Source organism: Chaetodon auriga, chromosome 23 (genome assembly GCF_051107435.1).
Source record: "Chaetodon auriga isolate fChaAug3 chromosome 23, fChaAug3.hap1, whole genome shotgun sequence".
Lineage (NCBI taxonomy): Eukaryota > Metazoa > Chordata > Actinopteri > Chaetodontiformes > Chaetodontidae > Chaetodon > Chaetodon auriga.
The window spans coordinates 12,327,036-12,352,580 of record NC_135096.1 but is presented as its reverse complement, the minus strand read 5'-3'; the positions used below and the strand labels follow the sequence as shown (position 1 = coordinate 12,352,580).

At 43.6% G+C, this 25,545-nt stretch overlaps 1 protein-coding gene across 2 annotated transcripts in view; it reads left to right on the top strand.

The window, feature by feature from the left end:
* ncam2a (neural cell adhesion molecule 2a) overlaps window positions 1–25,336 on the top strand; it is a 262,069-nt gene extending 236,733 nt beyond the window's left edge. Inside the window, exons 16-17 of one of the 2 annotated variants that reach the window (XM_076723635.1) lie at window positions 11,317–11,524; window positions 22,218–25,336. In XM_076723635.1, coding sequence (XP_076579750.1) covers window positions 11,317–11,524; window positions 22,218–22,332 — 323 coding nt within the window. In that variant the 3' untranslated portion in view covers window positions 22,333–25,336. The remainder of the gene's footprint in view (window positions 1–11,316; window positions 11,525–22,217) is intronic. The other variant, XM_076723636.1, reaches the window with a different exon arrangement.
* The last annotated feature ends 209 nt before the right edge of the window (window positions 25,337–25,545 follow it).

Below are 25,545 nucleotides of genomic sequence, written 5' to 3'. Positions count from 1 at the left end.
CTCACCCCTTCATCCCCTCATCCCTCCTGGTGGTCTCTGTTAGTGACATTAAGTTTTCTAACTAAGTTCAGGAACAAAGACCCTGCCCCGAACACATCCCGCTCCCTCACACCTGGTTAAGCTCACCTCTGTCTTTGCAACCCTCTCCCCCACAACCCTGTTCTCTTTCTCTCTCCCCTTTGTCTCTCACTTGAACACAGGGACCACTGGGGGCTTTACTGAAAAGCCGACAACATCCGAAGAGGCGGCTCCCCCACCCTGAGCCTCAAGCTCACACCGGTCCAGCGTTACACTCCATCCATCCATCCATGGCCAGGATCTCTCCCTTCACACTCTCATCCCTCACCCCTCATCCCTTCGTCTCTGTCTCCCATCATCCTTTCATCCCTCCTTTCCTCCACCCTGCCTTCCCCGAAGCCCTCGACCCTCATCCAAATGTCTTATCATCCATCAGCTATGCTCCCCCATCCACGATACGCATAAGACCATTGTAAATCTGGATCTAATCGGCGTGGGCTTTGTTCGTGAATGGACGTTTAGAGCCTTAAAAAACTGATGGAAAAAACACAGTTTCTCAAAAACTACGTGGAAATAGTTAAAACTGGTCACCGTAACATAAACCTGTCATAATATTAAACTATTGAGGAAACTGAGATTAAGAACAGGTAGACTTCCAGTATTGTACTGCTTGGTCGTTACAGGTTTTGAATTTAAAATCTTAATCTGCAAATGTAGAACATGAAGTAGAATGAACTGAAAATACTCAAGCACATGTACCACAGGTGAGCAAAGGATTAGGAATGTAGTGAATGGCGTCACTTTTCACTCAAGGAAGCAGGTCCAACCAATCATCGATCTCCTTAACACATTCGAGGAAAGTCCAGTTACTTATTGTGCTTGATAACAGTAATTAGGTACTTGTACTTTACTTTAATATGTATGAATATTCCAGAGGGAAACGTGAGACTTTTCCTGGTTGGTTTGCAGATTCACAAAAAATATCATCAATAGCTAAAATCTGGTGCCTTATAGTTCAAACTATCCATCAGCAAAAGATCAAATCAACTCCAACTTTAACAGACTTTAAGTACATTGTGCTCTCAGTACTTTTGTAGTTGTACTTATGGGTGTACCGGAGTATTTTCAGTTTCTTCAGTCACAGACTGGACTTCTGCTTCTACCGCTGACAGTAAAAACGTTCTTAATTAGAGCAGAAGTGAAAATGAAGCACAATGAAGGCTCCGTGCCTGCAGTGTGGGATTGCTTGTGTTCAGCTCTGTTGTGGCTGCTGTATTTTTCTTGGCTCTCTCCTCTCCTTCCTTCCATGCCCCATAAAAAGCCTTGATTGAAACAGGCGTCATAGATTTTGTTTGAGGAGCGTTGCAATAATCTCATCAAAGTGCTGGAATAAGTAATCTGGAAAGGCCTCTCTCCTCCCCTGTGAGCTGAAGTGAAACTTTTCCTGGAAGTGATGCCAGCAAATCAAAATGGGAAATGAGTACTTTTATCGCCGTCCATTACATTAATCAGGTTGCTCATATATTTTCAGAATGAAAGTCATTATTTTTAAAGGAGTGTAATGAAAAAGATGCATGACAATCAACTCTGTTGTCATTTACTGCACAGAGAAGCTACTCATAACCAAGCTATCTGAGGTAAAACCTTTTGACTTTATTATTATTATTATGATTTCATGGATTTTCCATTCGCTGCTGCTGAATAAATTCCCAAGAACCTCACGAGCTTTCAGACAGCGTAAGTAATACTAGCATTCACAGTTTAGTATTCACAAACAGATCCATGTTACAATGAAACACTGGTTAAAATCTGTTTGCTGAGCCCAGTAAACAGTCTTTGAAGTCTTTGCTCTCGAAGAATCAGTTTGATTCTGGCTGCGAAAAGCATTGCTTTTTTTTTTTGAATTGGTACTGGGGCTCTGAAACTGGTACAGCAGAAGCAAAAAGGCACCTGCTCTGCAAGAGATGTTAACTGAAAATATTCTCAGATTTAAGCTGCAACAGCCAAACAAGACAAAAAGTTAATGCCTATCTGCATAAAGGCTGCACCCAGACTCCCCTTCTAGCTCGCTTTTTTCCCTAGGATGGCAACAGAAACATAGCAAACCCTTTAAAGCTCACCCCAGCACCTTACCCTCGCCTTAACCTCCTTGGCTTTAGTGGTGCAACCCCCCTTTAACAGTACGATACAAGATCAGTGCTGATCTTTACATGTTTAGACACTGATTTATTCATTTCACAAAGATAATCCTGTTGAGATGAAGGGATTGTGTTTCTGCTGGAGCGTATTTGACATCTGACAACATCACTATTAACAATGTAAATATTTTATTATGAGCAAGAGAAGCAGGCAGCGGACCTCCTGCTGAGATGGAAAGAGCAGGAACAATGGCGCCGCTCGAAAGCTGCTATCAGCTGATGTGTTTTTGTCGTATGATGAAGCTCGGGTGTCGCTGCCAAGTCATATGTTACCTGATAAAACCAGTTCATTGTAAAGTATCTATGCTGCAATGAGGGAGAAATAAGGCAACATTGATTTTCTCCTGGTGTTAAAACTGTTTCTAGTCCCGCAGTCAATTTTCCATGCATCTCCAAGCTTTCTCCTTTTCACTATTGTTAAAACTCGGCCAAAAACAAACCATTTCACAGCCATTTTGGAAAATATTGTTTTAAAAAACATTGGCTGTGTTCAAATGAGCAACTGAGGGAAGATGCTGGCGATCGTTTTCCATTCCAGAAAAGAGCATTTCAAGGATAACTGCTTTTAATTTGGGCCATTTTCAACCTGAAGTAGTTTTCTTTTTCTATTGAATGAGCCTGAAAGAGATTTCTCTGCGTTCAGCTGTCTGAAGGAGTTTCACCTCCAAACACCTTCGTAAGGCGATGCAGTTTGGTGGAGGGAAGGAGAAAAAAAAAAAAAAGAGTAGAGCATTCAAAGTAGTCCTCAGTGGACGAATCAAAAGTATCTGTGAAAATCAATGTGATTCTCATTCAGCTTCCAGCCAAGCGACTGTGATGTGGGCCTGTGAGTTTTAGCAGAGCGGAAAGTAGTTTGGAAAAAGAGTCCTTAGGATGCAGAGCGACTCCACACGGAGGAGTCTGCTGAGACGGAGCTGACACCTTGTTGAACACCTCGTTTCTATCCCGGCATACTGCGCTGTTTAAATATTGTGTCACTGAAAATATACACTGAAAACGACAAGGGGAGGTGAGGAGAAACAATGAAACTAAATTAAAGTTACACTAAATAAAGGAATACAGATTGTTAATATCTTGTCTCTGCTGCAGACTCATGTCGTGGCTCTGCTATGGTAAAATATGCCTCTTGTAATATTCCCAATAATGAAGCTTTTATCAGCGCCACATGCCAAAAATTCACTCGGAAACAAGGTAAAGTCCCGTATTGCCTGGTATTCTAACAATGATCTATCAATCTATTAATCATCTGCACCATTTGATCCCTTTTAACAGTTGAAATTGTGATAAACACCCAGATAAACCTCTTCGTCGTCAGCTGCATTTGAATCCGTCTTGCTTTGCTGTTTGACTCACAGATGAAGGTGGAGGCACTTGAATCCCCACGAAATAAGACCGCAGCAATTAAACGAAGGCGGACCGAAATTTCTTTTGAAGCCTTCCGAGGTTGATTGTTCGGGATGTCATATTCTTGGAAGTTAAGAGTAATTTCCCATGGTTTTTTATTCCCTCTGCGCTGGCTCTTGAGTGCACTTGAGTCACATCAGGGCTCGTCTGCTTTCTCCTTGGACCAAAAAAAGGAAGGACTCATCCCTCTCCTTCAGCATAGGCAGGATTTAATGATTAGGTTCAAGTCTCTGAGGGCCTCCTCAGACAAACTTTCCCTTCAACACTCCAAAGTAAGCACTTAGGAAAAACCCTCACCCGCATCCACAAATGATTATGTTTATCCCCCAACAGATTAGCGCCCACTACCTTCCCAATCAATGAATGCCCGTCGGGTCATCATTAATCGAGTCACTTCCTCTCAGATCCGATCGAGGGACGGTCAATCACTGCTCAGGCCTAATGACTTTGCATCGTCAAAGTGAGATGTGTATGAATAGCTTCAGGTGCCACGCACAAGCAGTTGGATCTCGAGCAATTGAATGAAGCCGCTAATGGGCCCATATATCAACAAGTAATCAGAAGAAGTCGGTAAAAGGGTTAATAGAGCAGAGGAATAAGAATTAATGACCACTGTGTTTCAGGAATTAGAGAGTTGGTGAAAACTCAAGTCACACACAGCAAATTAGTTACTTCCACGAGGTGCTGCGGAAACACTTTGGTGATAAGCAAGAGTAAATACCTCCGGAACCCTAGTTACGATATAAAAAATAGGTAAACACATCCGCGTTCTAAGAATATTAAGTTACCTCCACACACTGAGTCTCAAGGTTATTAGAAACACTAGTCTTGTGGACATGGGCTTCAGCGATGGAGAGTTTGGTTATTATTTTTTGTTATTAAAGCCTTATTTAACCGGCTAAGTCGCACTGAGATCACAAGCCTGTGTGCCAGGGGAGCTCGGGCCGAGAAGCAGCAACACCGTCTGTCAAGCGACGTACATGCAAGCATTAAAAGCACAAAAAGCAAAGCACGCATCATCAGCTCCCGGAATCAAACGCAGAAGAAGACAGACAGGTTATGTCTCCAATTTCTCTTTGAATAAATCTTTAATCAGTGCCAGCGATGTTTACACACTCCCGACTCGCTCACAATTGTTCCCTTTAACAACAGCAGCAGGTGGCATCAAACAATACCCTGAGGCGAGGGGACGTAAATAAGCAACTTCAATATTACACATAAACAATAGCAATAGTTATGGTCCTGTAAATGGCAATTAAATAATAACTATTGGCTTATTAATAATATAACAAAGTGGAGAACAGTAATTGAGACTGCATGACCATGTGGAAATAATTGCGTCGAGTGTTTGTGGCCGTGTTGCTTTGTAAAGCCTCACACAGCTGATCCCAGATATGCTCCACAGAGCTGAGATGCAGCGCCCGCTCAGCATACATCAGCACTCAAACCACTGTGTTGTCTTTATTTGGTACTTATTCGATCCATTAGGTGGTCTGGTAGCTTTCAGTTGTGTTCATATTCTATTTAATTAAATCTGTGTATGTAATGTAAATCTTAATTACTGCACAACAACAACCTGAGGCATATATCAACGCAATACAACAACAACAATGAAGGGAAAAAAAACAACTACATGGGAAGACATGCAAATAGAAATCTACCAAAAGACTGAAGATGATGATAAAATGATGTGATGTGTGACCGATACATGATCATTATTTCCAACATAAAGTCCATTTTAGTATTATCCACAGTCCAAAGCACAGAAATGATGAATATGTCAAGCGCAGTACTGCCATGTTGAATCACAACAAAACAGCTTTTTGACTCCCACCTTGATAAATAAACAAAAACAACTATGCTCAAAGCGATTCTTCGTTAATGTAATGTGTATTTATACAGGGACAAGTATCATGGACGCATCCTCATACCTAAACGACTGCATAGGTCATTTGCCATTGACTCCCAAAATAACACAGAGTAGCATTAGAGAACACCAGCAACAGACGCACGTACTCATAGAACTGGAGTTACACTGCTGTTTCATGTCGTGAAACAATTGCAGAAACCGAAACAACTAGGCTAGGTTAAGAAGAAGATCTTGATAAAGATTTTTTGCAGTTACATTTGTGACTTAAGTATGATACGTAGGTTAAAATAAGTCAATATTGATGGTTGGTTTTGTTTGACCCATACATCCCCCCAACCTCCACCATGGGTGCATTTTATTTACTTCCTCTTTTGCTCCTGCCGTAATAGACCTACGTACTAGAGGTAATAAGCTACTTGCACAGACGACCTATAGGGCTGATTTCGGGGATGGATGGTCTTTACATACCACAATTAGTCCAAGCAAATTTGCAACGTTTGTCCCCAGAAGGGCCTTTAAAATGCATTAAACTCCACAATTAATACCTTATGTCTTATGCACATGGCATTAAAGAAATGTTGACATGTTTACAGATTTAATTTGAGAATGACAAATCTCAATGAAGCTGATGAGGTCAAACACTAAATATGCTGTCTTTGTGCTGTTTTCAGTTATGTCAAACAGGATTAGCAAGTCATCACAGTCTGTTTTATTTATGTTTTACACAGTGTTTTTTTGGAACCAGGCTTGTGTTTATATCCAATGTGCAGCCTGAGCCCTTAAAGCCCTGCAGGCAGTTTACTTCTCTCTGCTGTGGGCTGTTGCAGGAGGATGGTTTTCACCGCTGCTGTTACCTCTTGCATCAGTTTGAGTGCAGGTGATCATTCAGCGGAAGATGAGCGCAGCATTGCCCTCCATTTTCACCGAGAGCCTAACACAGAAATGACCCCATTACTCCTCATTACTGTTACATTGTAAGCTGTAGCGACCACATATTACCACATGAATGCTTGTTGTGAACGCTGTAAATTAACAAGAAAAACAGCATAATAATGCACATATTTGTTGTATTTTACCTTTTACGTCAACACTTTCTGCATAAGCAGCGTGTGCGCGCAGCGTCCTCTTGTTTTCCTCTCATCATAATGTTTTTTATTAACAGTGGTAGTTGTTGGAAGGCACCTTGGCTGATAACTTGAAAACAGTTTGACTCGTAGCCACACACTTGTTTGGCTGCGTTTCATCTCTGTTTATTAAATTTAAAGCTAAGCCGCTTGTCATGCCTTAATTCCTTATGCGGAGATCTGAGCTGTGTCATTAAGGAAGGCATCTTGTTTGTGGCTCACAGAATAATGTCGTGAAAATAAATCTCTGGCAGCACTAAACAAAACATTGGAGAATTTCCTTTAAACATTTTAAATTCCTTTTCCTTTTACAATGCCTACATGCACAGCTCTCCATTCACAGCGTCATAAAGGCGCCCAACCTTGGGCTCTCTGCCTTCTGTAAAGAATTTATTCTGTACAGGAATGTACTCTGCTCCTTCAGTATGTTCAGTTCATAGAGCAGCTGCTGAATCCTCACCCCAACCTGAAGGCGTAGCACTTTAATACAACTAAGAAAACAGCATGGTTGTCTTCTTAATTGCAAAACTTCAACTATTACAGCATCACAGGGGCAAATTGGATGCATACTTTAAATCCAGCATTGAAGCAGAGCCTTTCTTTACTTCACTTTATGTCGAGATAATTCAGTTTTCTTTAATCAACACCATTTCCCATCAGCCCTCGACCACCAGGGGTTAAAAAGAGTCCATGTGCCATTGAGGGGCCGCCGTTTGTTCAGTTTCTGCAATATCTTTGTGTTTTGTGAAATGTTTTTTTTTTTTGTTTCGTTCAATGTTGTTTTGTACCTGCAGGCCACCGTAGTTGCCACCTCTCCCGGACACACTGTGCCATGCCTGCAATGCGCCATCTCCCACACACAGTAATAGCTGATGTGTCGATGGAAACTTTCGAGGTGCTCCTTCAGGCTGCACCCTTTGTATCCGAACGCGTTTCAGTAAAGCTCGGACTCTTTTTTTTCCCTTTAATTATTTCAAACTTGGGAATAAAACGGTTGGCAAAATGGATACAAGTAAACAAGCGTGTAATGTATCAATCCAACCTCAAACTGTCAAGCTGCTGCTAAGCACTTCACAGAAATACTTCTTATCGGATCAAAGTCTGATGTCTGTGGATTTCGGTCTTTCATGCTGAAGAGCTTTTGCTGACGTCCCCCCCAAAAAAATGACACTTTTCTGAAAATCTTTATCCAGGCAAATAAATACTTTGGACACTCAAATAAAGTTACTAGTTTTCAATTTCAAAATAAATGCTTGCACTTTAACTTTTTAATATGTGATTTTATATCAGAAGCACATCGCAGCGTCGAACCACAGCTGTTGTTCACTGTGTGTTTGACTGCCTTGTGCAATAATTCTGCCTGAAAATGTTTCCGGGCGCCTCCTTATTTGCAGTGTCATGAATGCATAAAACAGACCAAGGCTTTATGAGATGTAAAAATGTAAACACCGGTATGAAAGCTTAAGGGCACTGCGGTCTTGTGATGAAGAAGAGCGAAGTGTGCCTTAACGAATGGATTAGTATTCTCTTTGTCTCCTGGAATATGTGACTGCTTCGGGGGAGCTGGAGAGGTGTTGTTTATCCACCTCTGAATCTGTGGCTTCAGCAGCCAAATTAACTCAGATAAACTTTCAGAAGGTGAGATACAAAACAGTAGCCCCTGGCAGTGAGAAAATATTGATCCAGTCTTCAAGTTTCAAATCCCACATCCCGGGATTCACCAAAGACGCAAAGTGTTTTAATTAGAGTTCCTTTTGGCCACAAGGTTTTTCTCTCTCCCTCTCTGGCTTTTTGTTTGTCTCTCTGAGCTTTGACTCGCCGCCAGCCCCGGCTGTCTGCGGTCTCAGCTCTAAGTCAGGAACAAAGTCACCGACATGAGAGTCATTTGGGTTGTGCCACGCAGCGACAGCTTCCAATGTGGAGCCGGAGTGTGTGGAAATCCGCGCACTTTTGTAGTTTTGGCTCAGCACTCGGGCACGCAGGATTTGAGATGAAACAGTGGCTGTGAGGTTAAAGTGTTGACTCTCAGCTTTAATCTGAGGTTTCCAAACAGTGTCGGAAATCCAGCCTGGCTGTATCACTGTCTGTTGTTACTGTCAAAGCAGTTGTGTCAGTCTAATGAAAGGCATTGTGGGAAATGGAGGATCCTGCAGTCATATAAGGAACTAAAAGTCAGGGCCCGTATTCACAAAGCTTCTTAGAGTCCTCTAAGAGAGCTCCTAACTTAGCCTTAACCTTAAGAGTGATTCAGGAAGTGTCTGAGAGCAACTCTGAGCAAGGAGGGTACAGAAGCTTTTATCTGAGTGAGGAGGTGTGGTTGACCCTGTTGCTAGGTATGACGTAGTCTTCTAAAAGCTGTGATTGGTTGTTATAAAAAGGGAAAAGACAAAAAGAGGAGAAGAAAACAGGCGCTCCTAGTGGCTCTTCTTCTTCTTCCTTCTTCTTCTTCTTCTTCTAGTAATGAACGGACAGTAAAATCAACCATCATATAACTTGGACTGTGTTAAGAAATGTGTAACAGACCTCATTCACATGCCGATTGTATTGATTTGCACATTGTTATGTTTACTGTCCACGCTGGTAATTTTACTACTTAATGTATTTGATATTAATGGTGGTGGACAAGTGTGAGAAGCGCTGGTATGTGCTGCAATCCCTGTCTGTTTAAGACACTCTCAGGCTTCTTAAAAGTCCTCCTCTGAACAGTTTTTCACCTTCGGAGCTCTCTTAAGGCCTCAGACTTTTATCTTACCAAGGGAAAATTCTAAGATTGCTTTAATTGAAAACAAGCGACCTCTGTGTGTGTACAAGTTGATTCTCCTGAATCTTGTTGACTCGAGTCATGATGCTGGTCCCCTCTGAAAGGCCGCTCTTTGCAGTTTACCATCAAATAGTCAGATTTGGTGTCAGTGATACTGAACCTAATCTACAAAGGCATGAACATGGTAAAAAATCTATTTTTCCTCTTTATTTTTCAGATTTTATTGAAGCGTTCTAGTTTTTTTTCATGCAGTCTTGGTTGTAAAGTAAAATCAGCACCTCACACGGTCAGAAACTCAGAGGCTTTGAGCTTTCAAAGAGATTGGAGTTTCATATCAAACTGTTTAGTTTTTTTTTGCCACCGCACATTTTAAGTGCATGTAAAAATCCACCGCGATGCTCTCGAATGTACAGCGTGTAGGAGGGAATTTGGCGACATTCAGCTCACGTTCACTTTCTGTTTTGTCCCACAGGAGACAGTAGAGAGAAAGCCGTGGCAGAATTCACTCCTCGCTCACTCTTTTTAAAAAAAAAAAGAAAAAAAAAAAATTCACCACTTGGCCGTCTCTGAGTGCTTACACCTTAATATTAATGTCTGGTCCCTGTTTTTAAACTCACGGGCTACTGAACACCCATATGAGAGCAATTTTAAGTAGGAAAGTTCATTCACTCTCACTCTTCCATTGCTGATTACTCCTGGCAAGGTCTGACCTCCAGCTGTCAACACTGATCCTACAGTGGATGTTCAGTTTGTTCAACCCCAGGATCACTTAAGGGCACTGCTCTATTCAGCTGTGCCCGCTGGGAGCCTCTCGTTGCTGCACCACCTTCATTTTCTCATTACCTCCAATTGAAAGCAGGCCCCGCCGCTTCTTCCCGACTGAGGCGAGAGCTCGGTGTGTTTTGAAGAGTGCTGACCGAACAGGGAGAACGCTGTTCAACTCCGAGCTGAAAATTCCTGCTTTGCTTCCCACGTGAATCTGTTTAGTGCTGCAAGCTACGAAATAAGAGGCACCCAGCGGACGCAGGGGCTGAAGCATCAGTATGGTAATGCTGACGCTGGCTACCTTGAGCTGCACTGTGGTACAATAGAGCTGGAATGTGAGCACCGACTCCTGCACCTGTGGAACCAGAGATGTTGACGCTTGGCGCATGATGGAGAAGGTGGATGCAGGGCCCGAGGGCAAATACAGAAGGAAAAAAATGGGTTTTGTTCTGTAGTTTCAGTGCTAGAAAGTGCTCGTGGATCAGTTTTGTCGAAAGATTATTGTATTTTTTAAGTTCTTAAACAGACAGGAAGCTGCAAAGCTTCTGATATCACAAACAAATCACCGAGTAAAACCTTTTCCACCTGTTTCAGAGCTCTGGAGATCTCCTTTGTCTGATTTGTTTAAGTCTTTGAAACTTTCATCCCGTCGACTGCCTATAAGAAAGCTTGTTAGGCTGGAATTGATTTGTTTTGGGGGAGATTTGGTGGAATCGCACGAATAATCGAGATTCTCTGCTGAGGATTGCGTGGAGACAAGGCGTTGTGGATTAGAACTTATCTACGTGTTGGAAACTCTCCAACCAGCTCTGTAGGAATTCACTGACCTTCCAAAGAAAGTAACGCCAGTGAAAGTTTTCGGGGTGAGTGTGCTCTTGTTTGGTACAGTTCTGCAATTCGCTGGCCTCACACTTGACAGTACTGTTACACCCTCCATGTATGGATTTCGGGAGGCGGAGCAAGGAGGCTGACCTTCAGCCGGAGGTCAGGGGCTCGTCTCAGCAGGCGCCCGACCTGAGGACACGTCCTTGAGCCAGCCAGCTGCAGTGAAACTGCTCCACACCTGACCCTGACCTCTGTGTGTATCTGAGAGAAGAAGTGCACGAACCAAAATTGCTAACAGTGTTTTCCCCTTGCTGTGTGCTGTGTGTCCGCGTGTGTGTTTCACTGCCTTAGCAGAATCCCTGTTCAGCGGCCTGGGGCTGGGGGCGGTGGTGGGCCTCGGCCTGGGAGCGCTGCTGCTGCTCCTCGTGCTGGTGGACGTCAGCTGCTTCTTCCTGCGTCACTGCGGCCTGCTGATGTGCATCACGCGCACGCTGTGCAGCAAGAAAACAGCCACCAGCGGCAAAGGCAAAGAGATAGAGGAGGGCAAGGCCGCCTACCTGTGAGTTCTTTTTTCCTCTTTTATTGTTTTTTCCTCAGGTGCTTTAACTCCTTCACTCGAAGGTTTTGATTTCTATGGTAACAGTTGGTGCCAATGTTTGTCAGTCACCAGGTCATTCATGCTTGCAGAGGGAGCATCTGCTGTGGGTGTATCTTAATGTTTGTGGGCTGCATTGGGTCATTCTGTCAACTACTGTTTATGCTGTGGAATTTTCATGCAACAATGAACTGAAATCCCTGAATGGACGAACACACATTTGCACAAAGATGTCAAGAAATTTGATCCAAAATGTTATATAACCTGATTTAGACAGACAAAAGTACCTTCATGTTTCTCAGACAATTAGAATTAAGTCCAAAAAGTTCCCATTTTGTCAAGGATTTTAAGCTATTACTCTCAAAAAAAAGCGTCACAAATTGTTATCACTTTTCCTTTCTTTGTGCTCCTCTCAATCATTTCGCAAGATTAAGTCTCACCTCTCAAGCAGATATGAGTAGCGCAGTGACACTCCTGTCATGGATAGCTTAGAATCCTCTTATTTACTGTGGATGAGAAAAAGGATGAGAAAAGGAGACTTATTTTTTACCATTTACTGTAGGTACACCTACAACAGCCGCCCAACCACCCTTTCAGCCACAGTATGTCTTTGATTATGTCTTCTTCACTACCATCCGTGCGTTTCATACAATGTGCTGTGAGTTCACCTTTGAAGTACCTCTTTTGCATGCATTGTGCGTACGTGTGCGTTCATGATGTGCATGCATGAAATCTCGGCTTCATGTGCTGCCACGTCTGTGTTTTGTACTTCCGTATTTACATAATTCTGCATGCAAATGGTCTCATGTCACTGCATGTAAGTCTGAGACGAGCAAACACGCACTGCCTTTTTTTTCCCCCCTCTCATCAGACAGCATGCAATTTAAAAGCCCACCCCCCATGAAATTCATAGCACAATCGATTTTCAGATTTAGTCCCAGTACTGTTTTATGCAGGGTGCTAGCCAAACCAGGGTTCTGCAAGATAGCAGCCACAGAGTGTGATTCATTGGCCTCAGCAGTGCCATTTTTGTGTTAAACCTGTCAGCGTGCCAGGCCAGTGTCTGGATGCAGAGAGAGGGCACGGGAGGGAGGGGCGGTTGACTTTTGCTGAGTCACTAAGCTCGCAGTGCTGGAGGGCTGACTGCCTGCCTGCCTGCCTAGACAGCATGCAGAATGCGCCTCAGCTTTATGCTCGAGCAGCCACTGTAGCAGCAACTCACACAGGCATTTACAGGCTGTGTGACGCTCCGTGTTGCTGCTACAGCTTCTTTATGGCTGTATTAGAGTTGATAATTTAGTACAGTCACATCACAAACACAAAGCAAGGTCACAGATGTACAGTGTGGTGCTGTGCTTCATGTAAATTGCAGCTGAATGGTGCAAAACGGTGGAGACAGGCAGGAGTGGGATCGCTCTATATTTCTTTTACAGTCTGGGTCTTATTATCAGAGCTTGTCCATCATTCATATTGTTTATGATTTTTCTCCTGCAGCTTCGTTGCTGAGATACAGATTCATGGACACAACTTAAGAGCACAGCTGGGGCGTTGTATGGAGCAGATTAAAGGGACACTCTTCTCTAAATCGGGGGAGTTGTTGAGATCTGGGACGACTGAGTTATCGTAACTGACAAATGAAGGCCGTGAAAATAAGATCCAACTTGTGAAATGCCGAGAATTATCACTAGAGTTGGGTCATAAGATGATGCTCCACTATCTTCGGTAGAATCACTCTTAACTACTCATCACTTATACGCGACCTGTGAGGAGGTCAGAGAGGCTGGAAACAGCTGATCGGAAGCATCCGTCCGGAAATCAAAACAAAGATAGATGTCAGTGAACTCTGAATATAAATTCCATCTTGCAGGGCTGCAGTATTTATGCATGCATCTCTGGTTATGTCACATGAGCATGCAGGTGCAGAACACGGTGGATCATTCTGAGGACATGATTTCTAACTGTTATTCCCAACCAGCTGCTACGTCTGCAGTGGCCACAGTATAAAAATCTATCTGTGGATATCTATATTATTCACCCTGTAATATATTTGTGGCTAATATTTAGTAATGCTGGTGTCACAAGAGCCAATCAGATCAGCAGTATTAACTTTCTAGTAGTGTCAGCTCCTGTTAAGCTGTACTGTAGCGCCGTTGCACTTCCGTCTTTGCACCTTTGGATTTCTTATGCAGTGAAATTGGATTCGGAACTGAGGCAGGAATGATGGCCATGACTGCAAAAACACAACTCTGGTCGGATAGAAATTGAATTTTTCTTTGGGCTCGTGTGGAGAGAATGAAGTAATGCGGTTTTCATGTGTACAGTGAGTCATAGCGCTGAGCTGAAGTGAATATAATGAGAAAATGCTTGAGATAATGCAAAGCTCAGACACTCCTTCTGAGTTTGCGAGATGTCAATAGTGCGAGTGTGAAGGTGCTGAGGGGTAATAAGTTGTAAAGACCAGCAGACACTGCGCAGCAATATCAATGATATCGATAAGAGTGCGCTCGGTGATAAATGGCATGAGGTGAACTTTAAATTAGGGGGGTGATAAGTGGCACAGATCAGAGGGTGTTTGTGTTCAGTTTTGTGGGTGAGTGGAGATTTTTAGGACACCGGGTGGAGGTGGTCACAGTCAGCCTTCACCGCCTGTTTTCTCACCTGGAGCTGAGCGGGGAGTGGCCAGCAGCCCCCTCAGCAGTGTGGTTTTAACCCCAGAGGCAGAGCTGGACCAGCGGACCTGCAGATGATGGAGGATGCGAGGGTGTCGATCTGTTATGAATCTGTCAAATTGTGCCAAGATCAGTCGGGGCGGGCTCGGAGGTGTTTGCAGTGGCCCCGTTGACGTCAAAAGTCGATCAGAAGTGTTAAGTTTAACTTCTTGACTGCGAAGAGAAAAGACTGGCACGCCTTGATCCTGATAGGTTAACAGAGCTGCGCAGCACAGAAACAGTGATATAATACACAGGCGTAAGTGCTACACAATACATTGAAGTTTTTCTTGCTTTAGGACATTAAAATTGCACAAATTTAAGCATTTAAATGTGGGAATATCCAACAAATACATCAGAATTTTGGCCTGAAAAGTGTGAATTTTGGCTCTCGTCTCGGAGCATTTTTCTGGTGATCGTCACAGCCCAGTCCTGAGCTGTCAATTAGTGATCCAGGAATAGATCTGTGCACCTGTGTGGCCCCTCAGTTGCCCAGCCTGCACCTGAGGGACAGTGTCAGACAGAAGTTGAGTCCTGACATAAACACAGAGCTTCATTTGAGCCGTCATTAGAGCAGTTCTGTGCAGGTGACAAACAGTTCCCGCTGAATAAAGTGTCACCGAAAACAAATAATGCCACAGTGTGATCGCGCGTTGTGGCACAGCGGCAGTTCACACGTTCAGGTGATGCAGGAGAGGTTTGTGCTGACGTCAGTGAAGCGTCTGCTGTTTACTCAGACTTCAGGGATTAGACGACAGGCTCAGTGACAGATTTGACGCGGAGCAGACCAGACTTTTGAGTGTCTTCATACTTTGATGACTCAGGGCAGGAAATATAAAGCAGAATGGCAGATTACGGTTGAGGCGTCTGTATCCTGCAGCGATGGCAAGATAAAGAAGCATGTCTGCGACAGTGTCAGACGCTGAACAAAAATCCATACTTCGAGTTATAATTTGATGATTTTATTTGGACTTTTGTCGGGTGATACAGCAAACGCTGCTGGATGACTGTCTGTCCACGAACAATGTGGGCTTTAATGTTGTAAAAGGAAGAAAGAAACTGTGTTTACTGAGCCACTGCCGCCTCAGGTCTTTGAGATAAAACAAGCTGCAGCTTCCAGGATTCATCTGTTTACTGTGTGAGCAGAATTCACCTCCATTAGTGTCACTATCCGCAATCTGGAATCTCAAACTTTGACAAAGTTTTTGCAAAGAAATCCGCATGTATGTATGTTTTAACTTGTGACTTAGGCCCTCTAATTTGATTGGTGCAATATCTCTGAGGGCAAATCACTTTGATTCCAACTGGCAGGGATTCAAAAATAGCTGTTAGCCACTTTTAGCATCACTCTGCATGTACATTAGACAGCTAATACTAGCTAGCCCTCTCCTTTATGTGCAGTGGGATGAACATAGCGTTGATGGTGCGGGAGCTGCAGATAACAGTGGGAATCAGTGCTAATGTTAGCAAGCTAGGCAAGGCAACCTCCGTTTTCTCTGTGGAAGCTAGTTAGCCTAACTTGCTCGCTAATATAAATTAGACAGCATGAATACGGTGACCAGATGTTTGTCACATTCTGTTGCACTCATCGTTACCCAGAATATATATTGCTAGCCAAGGAATCATTGATAAGCATCGTAGGCTCGTGCCAGTATGCTAACAGTTAGCTGTCATGCTGATAATTGCCCCCATCCTGATGAAAACACCAATGGAAAGCACATACATGTGCATGGGTCAAGGTTTGGGGGTTTGAAACTATGCTCACCCTCAACATGAAGGCTGCTCCCAAATGAGAAATGAGAATTCAGGTTTGAGTTAGACTTAAAAATAAGAACAAAGGGGCAGTTCAGACTGAAATACTCAGACTGAATATTTATTTATTCAATTGAGAATTATTACAATCTTACGGTCTGTAAGATAGTAAATGAGCTCGACACCGGCACCAACCTCCACGTTATGAAGCTATTTTTTCTAATAATTTATTCACTGGTTTGTGGAATGACGAGTTCAGATGATTTTTTAACTCCTTTCATACAGTGTGTTACAGTATAATTAGTGGAAATGTGTTCTTGTCACAGCCAGATGAGGATGGTTCTCACATGTACACATGAAACGTTTAGGCTTGGGATGCCGTGTTGCAGAAAATGAAATTAAAGGCACGGTGAATTAATTAAAATTGATGGATTGTAACTGCTTTGGTCAGTCATCCATGATTTGTTGCCCTACTGTAATTGCTGCTTTAACGTTTGCACCGCATTGCATTTTATTATGCAAGCAAGCACATTTTTCCCCTCTTTGTCTTTGCCGTGCCGGGTAAAATATATACACATCACGGTTGGGTTACAGATACTTTGATTATGCAGACTTTGGAGGAGACAACACAGTTTGTGTTATTGACATGTAGAGAGCACTTCAGTTTCAAACGCTGGAGCGGCTGCCATCTAATTAAGTGTGATCTTGCAGTACTCCATCTTAACTCCCGAACAAACAACAAGCCGGTGGGCTTCAAAAGCTAGAGGGCTTTGGAAGCGAGCGCACCTGACTTTGTAAAGGGGCGGGGGGATACGTCTGTTTGGTCTTGGAGCAGTTTCTCTACATCCTTCCCATGCAAACAAGCTGATTTCTACAACAGAGCAGGTATCAAATGAATCGCCAAGGAGTCCACCAGCAGCTCTGTTAGAGTGTCCTTGACAAAGACTTCCAGATCATACGCTCGCTGAAAGATCCTGGGTGTCAGCTATGATAAAATATGCTTACAGAAGGAACAATGTAAATGTAAAGATTTAGATAAAGAGTGTAAACAACACCCCCCCTCCCCCTCTGGGACGTGCTGTGGTTCAGGCCCCAGGCCATCTAATTCATTTCTCTGCAAAGCAGGGATTGCAGTCAGCCTTTATGGCCTGCCTTAGATGGCCTTCTGCTTAATTAACGTCAGCAGAGGAAAGAACAAGACGCCCCTGCTGAGCTTTGGTGTCACTTGGAAGCTTACATATTACAAACACACATCTGCATACACGCTCTGATATCTCCCCGGGCCAACATGAGGTGCACACTTGTTTGCTTTGTGTCCCAAACATTGTTAAATATAGCCTCTCTCTCATGATATGCAATTGTAGAACAGTAACAGTCGACAAAGGCTTTAAATACTTCCCGCACACTGGTTAACAAACAAAACAAGATCAAGGCTGCAGGTGTGGTCTTTGGGCCTGTCCCTACTGTCCATATGCAAAGCTATGCTCTTGTCTGATCAACCCAAAGCCGCAGTGTGTAGCTGTGATGGAGTCTCCCTTGTTATTTTTCTATCGTTTGTTGGAAGTGGGAACTAGGATGAAGGTGTCTGACTCCTCACAAGCAGCTGTGCTGTCAGCAGGGGCGGCAAAACCGCACTTTTTTGATGTCGGCACTGTGAGATTTTTATTAATTGTTTCCATTCAAAGGGGAGGCGAGCGTGTGGGGATATAAAGGAGCCAAAAAAATCAAAATCAAAATGTCTGATTTGTCTTATTCGCCTTATTCTTCCTTCCTCTGCTTCATCTGGTCCAGTTGGCATTTTTGTTGATTTTTAGCTGTGAGTTGGGAATCAGATGTGTTTGTAGCTGGCAAATGATACATGAAATTTACTTTCACATTCCGCACGCGTTCATGCGTTTACTACAAATTAAAATAATTGAGCCCCCCAACGAGGCCCAGCAAGGAGGATGTCAAGCACCAGGTATTGTTCAGTTATTTAACAACAGTCATTCTACATAGTTCTATACGCCCAAAGTGAAACTGGGAACCTCGATTAATTATTATAGACATAATTAAGAAGTTTACATCGATGGTGGGAGATTTGATCAGGCGCCTGTGGAGATTACACTTCACTTAACACGCCAGAGAAAGAGTTTTAAAAAAAATGCAGGAGGTGACATTTTGAACGTTTACTTCGAGCTCGTTTTAGCCCGCGCTAATCCCCAGCGTATCAACCGTTTAATGACAAACTGCAGTGACGTGTTGGTGCGTTCCCTTGAGAGAGAGAGGAAACAGCAAGCGGCAGAATCTTTCCATATGTTGAGAAAACTTCCCCATCTGAACATAAGTCCAATCTGGGCTTGCATGAAGCTAATGGGACATGAAATTAGCTCCACCGCGCAGGAACTTTAACATCCGCCAATCAGCCAAAGGGGAACCCCCCTCTGGCCAATTGCAATATTTGGGCTTATTAGGTAGAGTATCACGCAGGGCTACTGTTTTACATTCATGATCTCACCCACTGAAAAACTCCCTTGGAGTTGGCAAACATCGAGCAGATCTATTTGGGAGTGATTTTGTGCTCATATAGAATGGCTTTTAAAATTGACATTTTACTGTTTATGTAATAAGAAAAATCCAATATTGTGAAACAGCGTTGAAACCGTGATCGCATGCTCGAACTTTCCGCTGCGGCGTACATGAGGAGTCTAAATAGAGGTGTAATTGAGATATAAATGTTGTGTTTTAAGGTCCATCACATCAGTTGTGGACTGTACTGACTGTCTAATTTGGTTCAAGGTGAATAAAATCCAAGTTAAATACCACAATGAGGGACATTTTAGCCTGAATTCACTCATAGAACAAGATATTTTATCTCAAAATTAAGTTTGCCAGTTATATATTTGGAGTATGTTCTCTGTTAGGGAACGTGAAGCCTTGAAAATGTGAATTATTTACTGTTTCATGGCTAAGAGAGGGAGTGGAGCAGGGCTTTGAGTTAAAAGGCACAGATGGATGGATGGTTTATGTTTCTCATGCACGGCGGTGAACGAGTCTTGAATGATTAACAGGAGCTTGAAGTACGACACAGTCAGGAGCAGCACAACCCTGTGAACTCAGGAAATGAGTAGCCCTCAGCTAAAGTGTGCTCACACCTGCCTGCTGGTAGCCTGATACAGATCACCTTAAAGCACACTGAGGAGGATCAAGCCTCCATCTGCTTTCTCCGCCCGTGACCCAATCCCTCATTCCCAAATCTCTCGATAGAATCGGACAAATCCACGCTGGATGCACAAAATACGAGGACACAAGCGTGAGATGAATCCAGGTAAAAAGCTCCAGCTGCCTTATTGATTCCCCTTATTAAACCTCGACCAATCCCGAAAGATGAGTTGGAGAAGAGAGGATTTTGGAGCTTTGACGTGCAAAAGGCTGCGACTCAATACTTTCCTCATATTTAGCGCTTTCCGTGCTCATTGTCATCTGTGTTTGCGTCGTTCAGGCGTCCCCCCGCTGAAATTTCAGTCAGCTTGTCAATGGGTGTTTTTTAGTGAGTGTGTTAATTCGCGGATTAATACTCGTAAATCTTTGTTCTGCGATGCACAAGTGCGTCGGAAGCTTCCAACTCTGCAGACGTCTGCGAGTGACCTACGAAAGCACGGAGGGAGGATTTATGTAGCTTTCATTTAAATAGCTACCGCCTAATTGTGGGCCATTTTAAATGTGCAAATACAGCATGATTGGAAGTAGAATTAGAATATAAATGTGGATAATTAAAACAAAGCACATAGCTCATAAACTCTAATACACAGAGGAAATTGCCAGTGTTTAAGTCACATTATGTCGCTGAGTCTATTCTAGTTTTGACCCAGTCACTGTTTTAACTGCATTAGGATGAAGTAGCATTGTGTGCTGAATGCAGATAAAAGCTCGTATCCATCATTTCACTGGAAGCACAGGCTGGGCAGATTTTCATCTGGTGGCCACATTATCATAAAGACAAAGCTGTGATGTCCTTCTGCTGAAACAAGATTCGTGGGGGGATGAGATGAAGAAGCGCCCCCGAGACGAGGCAGTCAGCCAATCCAATGGCTCATGCTTAATAACATATGCATGTATATTAGATTTTTTTTTTTTTTTCCCTCGCCTCTAAGTGAATCAAATCAAAAGCAAATGGGAGATGCGCCAGCTCTGATGTTATTCAGGTCGACGCAGGCGGGAAAGTGAGAGCGCGGCACTGACAATCCAGCAACATCCAGCCAAGCTAAGAGGACAGTGAGCGGAGCGAAGCCACTGCTGATGCTCTGACTGTGACATTCGCTGACAAAGTTTGATAAAATGCTGAATTTCTCCCCTCCAGGTATCTTTAAGGAGTCCTCTTGATGTTTGATATTGCACTCCCATAAAGTTGAAGGACAGATGTTGAAAAGAATAGTCAAAATCGAAGCAGCAGATGCAGAGATAGCCTTTCTTTTAGTCCCTCCAAAAATGCTGTGTCATCGCTCGACATCTCCCATGATGCATCCTTCCATTTGACCCTCCCTGCCTGGTCAATGCCCTTCAAACTCCAGGCCCCTGTTTCTGTAACACATTTCTCCAGGCTAAAGCTGAGCTAAGAGTGTCCTGATGACATCATTATGACATCATCAGGGCACCACAGAAGCTATTATCCATTAAGCAGAGGGCCCCTTTAAACTGATTTTATGTGTTTTTTATCTGTGGATTTCTGCAGGTCGGTTAGTTTGTGAAGGGATTTGCTCCATGTCAGCACATGAATAAATCAAATGATAAAAGTCTGAAAAGCAGATTTCAACACAGAGTCCCTCCAGAGGACAAGTAACTCGTGCAGGACCTGACTAAAGCTGATATTTGTGGCGTAAATTAGCAAACAAATCTGTCGATTCATCGAACTGGTGGTTCGCTTTAGGCTGCAGATACTCTTCAACGTTGAACCAGAGTCGCCTCCATAGACTCTTTATGAACTTCATCGTGAAGTTTGTTAAACTATCCACGACTGTTCAAAAGCTGGAAATCACCCTTTTTTTCTTCTTTCCATCAATTAGGGCTATTTTAACATGAATTCAGTCACTGATATTTGAACCTGAAACTTCAGCAGATGTCCACACAGCGACCACAGATCATTACAGAAGCATGACGCAGCAACTGGGCTCTTAACCTTTGGGATCCAGTTGTCCTGCAGTGTCCTCAGTGGTTGGACTGAACAGGTTTGTTGTTTTCAGTCGATAGTTTATTGAGCTGATATTCCAATGGTGCCAACCCTGGACTGACCTTCTACTTCTGTTTTGAAAGGATAGTTTTGCAAAAGCAACACACCTGTTAATTCCAGCTTGTCACCGACATTATTGTGCACTTGACAGTGAAACAGGAACCTGCACAGATTCTGATGCTGAGCTTCCACTTTCTTTAACCAAGGACTGCTGATGTCTCTCTTCTTCCTTCCTGCCCTTGGAGCCGTCGGCCTGCTTGAACCGTTTTGCAAACCCTTCATGCAAAATAACATGTATTTGCACAGAGAGCTTTCTGCAACGTCAAAGCATGAAGGAGCGTTGAAAAATAAAGAGCAGCTCTCTGAGCCGTCTGACTGCACTGAATCCAGCCTTTCAGGGCGATTTCAAACTTTCAACGGTGCACGCCATTATGTTGCCAGAATGTATTTGCTGTTGTTACTTCTGATATGAAAAACTGGAAAACAAGCCTCTCTGTTGTCTTTATATTCTTTCAGCATTCACACAAGAAGTTGTTCCTCGTGAAACTACTTTAATTTCTACCGCTGCTTTTCCATTCAGGCCTGAGCGAGGCACCTTTCTTTAGGCTTTTGTGCAGCCCTGCAGAGGCATTTATATTTAATATCCCTGCTGCCTTTTCACTTCAATTAAATCCAGCCATATTAATCCCAATGGGGGAAACTCATTCACGTGCCAAAAGGTCTGAAAGGTGATTACTGGTGGGCTTGAAAGTAGGAAAGAACAAGTTTTGTGGAGAAAATCATTAAGCCCACTCTGTCTCTTTACAGCAATTTAGCTAGCATTTACTGTATGCGCCTGCTTCATACAAAAACACCCTCTAAGTGGTCACCCTCGAGCCTGTGCCTGCTCACATCAGTTGTACTTGTGCTTTAAGTTCCTGCCATTACCCGACCGGGAGGTGTACACGCTGCAAATCTCACATCCACCTCTGTGTTTTTTCTTTTCCCGCAGGAAGCTACCGCTGAAGGAAGAAAATGGAAAAGAGTCTCTCAAGCCGGATACGATTGAAATCAAAGTGCACAGTGACAACAGCATCCACACAAAGCCCGACGACAGCAAAGCGTAAAAAGGGTCGGCCGCCTCGCCACCAAAAGAACATTCGGATCACGAGACCAAAACCCAGAGAAACTACAACACTGGAAAATAGTGGAGTAAAATACCATATCTGTTTATAACAATGCCCCAGTGAAAGGCATGTGTAAATACAAATACTAGGGAGAAAATAGAAAGAGAGAAAGGGTCAACCTTTTAGACACCCTGAGTGATAAATGTATCATGTTCTCAAAAACATGGCATCAGTGGAAGGCTTGTTGATCAATGATTGTATTTTATTTGCCTCACTCTTCGTCCTGTCCGCTCATTTGTTCTGTTTTACAACCCACATGAGACTTTCATGCAGTTAAAATGGTGACAAATCACGTCTCCACCCCCACTCCCCCCCTTTATGACTGCTCACACCACCACAAATGCAAGCAGAGCTACTATGCTAGCGCGCCCCAAAGCTCACACCGCTAATGCTCTTTGCTCTTTTTCTTTTTTTTTTTTTTTGTCAGAGCGAACGCGTGGGCCGACCCTCACTGTGGGATATCACAATTTAAACCCAACCACCTGAGTGTTACACTGCAGCAGCCTTCTCATGCCTTTAATAGCCGGCCCAGGTGTCTGGCTAATGTGAGGCAAATGTTTCAAGCTAGCTGCCTTCAGGAACAAAAGGTAAACCACTCTTAATGAGGTTTTATTGCTTCGGGAAAACCTGGTGATGCACGGTTCTTACGGGAGGCGTTTATGCCTGGTAGCACTTCAGGGGTGAAAAACTGTAGAAAACACTCATTGTTAAGAGGAATTCGGTCTTGATATTTGATGAGGCTGAAGGGCTATTGTGGATTTTGGTTTGTGTTGCAGGAAAACAAACAAAAATCTGGAAAAAAAAAAAAAAGATGACAAAAAGAAAGAATGTGTCGCAGTTGATGAAGCATACACGATCACATGTGCATTGATTTCAAAGCCTTTTATATCGACACTGAATATTGTCTCATTCTCTAACATGTTTTATTCATCTGTGTTCAAACTGCATATGATGTACAGTCCAGTAAACCGCTGCACTGTCCCCCGACAAACGCCCCCCCCAACCCCCCAACTGGTGTCATGTGATTGCTGCCGTCTGCAGGAGAAGCAGACTGGAGGCAGGGCGGCAGACGAGCAAAGGTACGCCGACGAGAGCGAAATCAACACGTGTGTGTTTTTAATGACGAGCACTGATTTCTTTGTTCAGTCCTGTCTCAGATCTGCCTCAGATGCATTTTTAAACCCTTTTTCGGTTCCTGGTCTGATCGCTGTTCTCTCTGATGTTGTCATGTGTTGTACATAGGTGAAAAAAAAAAAAAGAGTATTTTACAAAGCTTTTATGTAAATATACCCTAAAGGATGTGTCTTTTTTCAAAATGCAACAGGCTTGTTTTTTTTTTTTTTTGTTTCCTTGTTTCTTTCTCTTTTTTTTTTTTTTTTTTGTGAACGCTCCTCAGACGAAAAAGCTGTTTTTGTTTTCTTCTTCTCCTGTTGTGTTTTGGTCCAAAGTTCAGTGATGGTGTAATATTGCTTTTTGTAGTCATTTGCTTTCCCTTCAGAAAATCCATGCCCTAAAGCTATTTCACGGCATTTCAATGCAGACAGTAATTACGGCATTAGTGTGCCTTCTCGTTTTTTTTTTTTTTTTTCCTTCCCCCCTTGTGGTCCGATGCCGCTGCAGCACTCCAGACCGTCAAATGAATCTTTGATCACTGCTTTTTTGCCACAGAATGTGTCAGATGATTGAATTTCGTCATGAATTCTGGGAAATGTAGTGCAGACACTGGACAGAAATAGACACAACTACCTAGTACAACTGGATGCCAGGTTGATGCTGGAAACTCCTGAGTGTGAAGTACAGTGATGGGCTGCAGAGTCTGGTTTTAATGCAATGGAATGCATCATCCCATAATGTGTGTGTGTGTGTGTGTGTGTGTGCGTGTGCGTGTGTGTGTGTGTGTGTGTGTGTGTGTGTGTTTGTGCGCGCATACATGCATGGATGGGTGAACACACTTGTCTACATGAATCAGGTTGCATGTATGTCTGCTGAATGTATCTGCACACACTGGAAGTCATCTGTGTATGTGTGTGTGCCCAGTTTGATTTTTCACAATAAGAGTCTCCTAATTTCAAAATATTCTCGTCAGTTTCAGAGTTGAGAAGTCAATACTTTGCTACTCTGGCGTTAGTTTTGTTTTAATTTATTGGTTAATTCTGTTATTGGATGAAAGTTCATGACCGAGTCCGCTCTTCATGCCCATGGTGCATTGCGCCGCTCCGCGAGTCGTGTAGGTTACGACCACGTGCGAATGTCCGAGTGTGTTCCTCTGAGTGTCGAGTGAGTCTCAGAGTGCGCTCTGATAGGTAGAACCTGATTATGTAGTTCTCGACAGTGATTAATTCCCCAGGCTGCAGCACTCCACGCATGTGACTGCGAGCCCCCTCGCCCCCTGCTGTCGCCGCTCCCTCGCCACCATCCCCCCCGCCTCTCAGACTCCATTGGTTTTTATCTCAGACCTCATAGCGCTGGCTTTGTTTTCTCACAGTGAGCCCTTGTACCCGCATATCTCAAATGGATGGTCCTGCCATGGAGCGGTTCCGCTGCCTGTTACAATGACTGTAAATATGGGAGCATAGTGCCTGGAGGCTATACGATTTGTACATGTTCTTTTGTATTTGAATATGAGTCTAAATACCCCCCCACCCCCCACCCCCCACCCTCCAACCCCTTATCCCCTCCTCCCCCCTCTCGTCGTCCCCTCCTCTCTGTCTCCTCCACCATCCCTCGGCCCTTTTTCTGTAGGGGGTATAACAGGTGTGTTTGAGGTCAGTGTACAGTATGTGTCCTCTTTGTCCCCATGCTCCCTGTGTCCCTTGGACTGTCCCCCGCTGAGTGTGCTTTGTGCAGGAGGTGGGAACTATTGATGTCTCTCTGTACGTACCTGTGGAACACTTGTGACTCCTGTCATTTGCCGCTGTAAATAAACATGTCCTGGTAGAAGAGAGTGAGACGTTGTCATTTGTCGTTTCATTGTTGCTCTCCGGCTCAAATGCGGGCGTCCTCGTGTGTTTTTGAGTTGTCGCTGCGATCGGGTGTGACATGGAGCAAGACGATGCTTTATTGTAAAAGTAGGTTAAAGAGAGATGAAATGACAGAAGCTACAGCCAGCAGCTAGTTAGCTTCGGTTAGCATAACACCTGGAAACATGAGGGA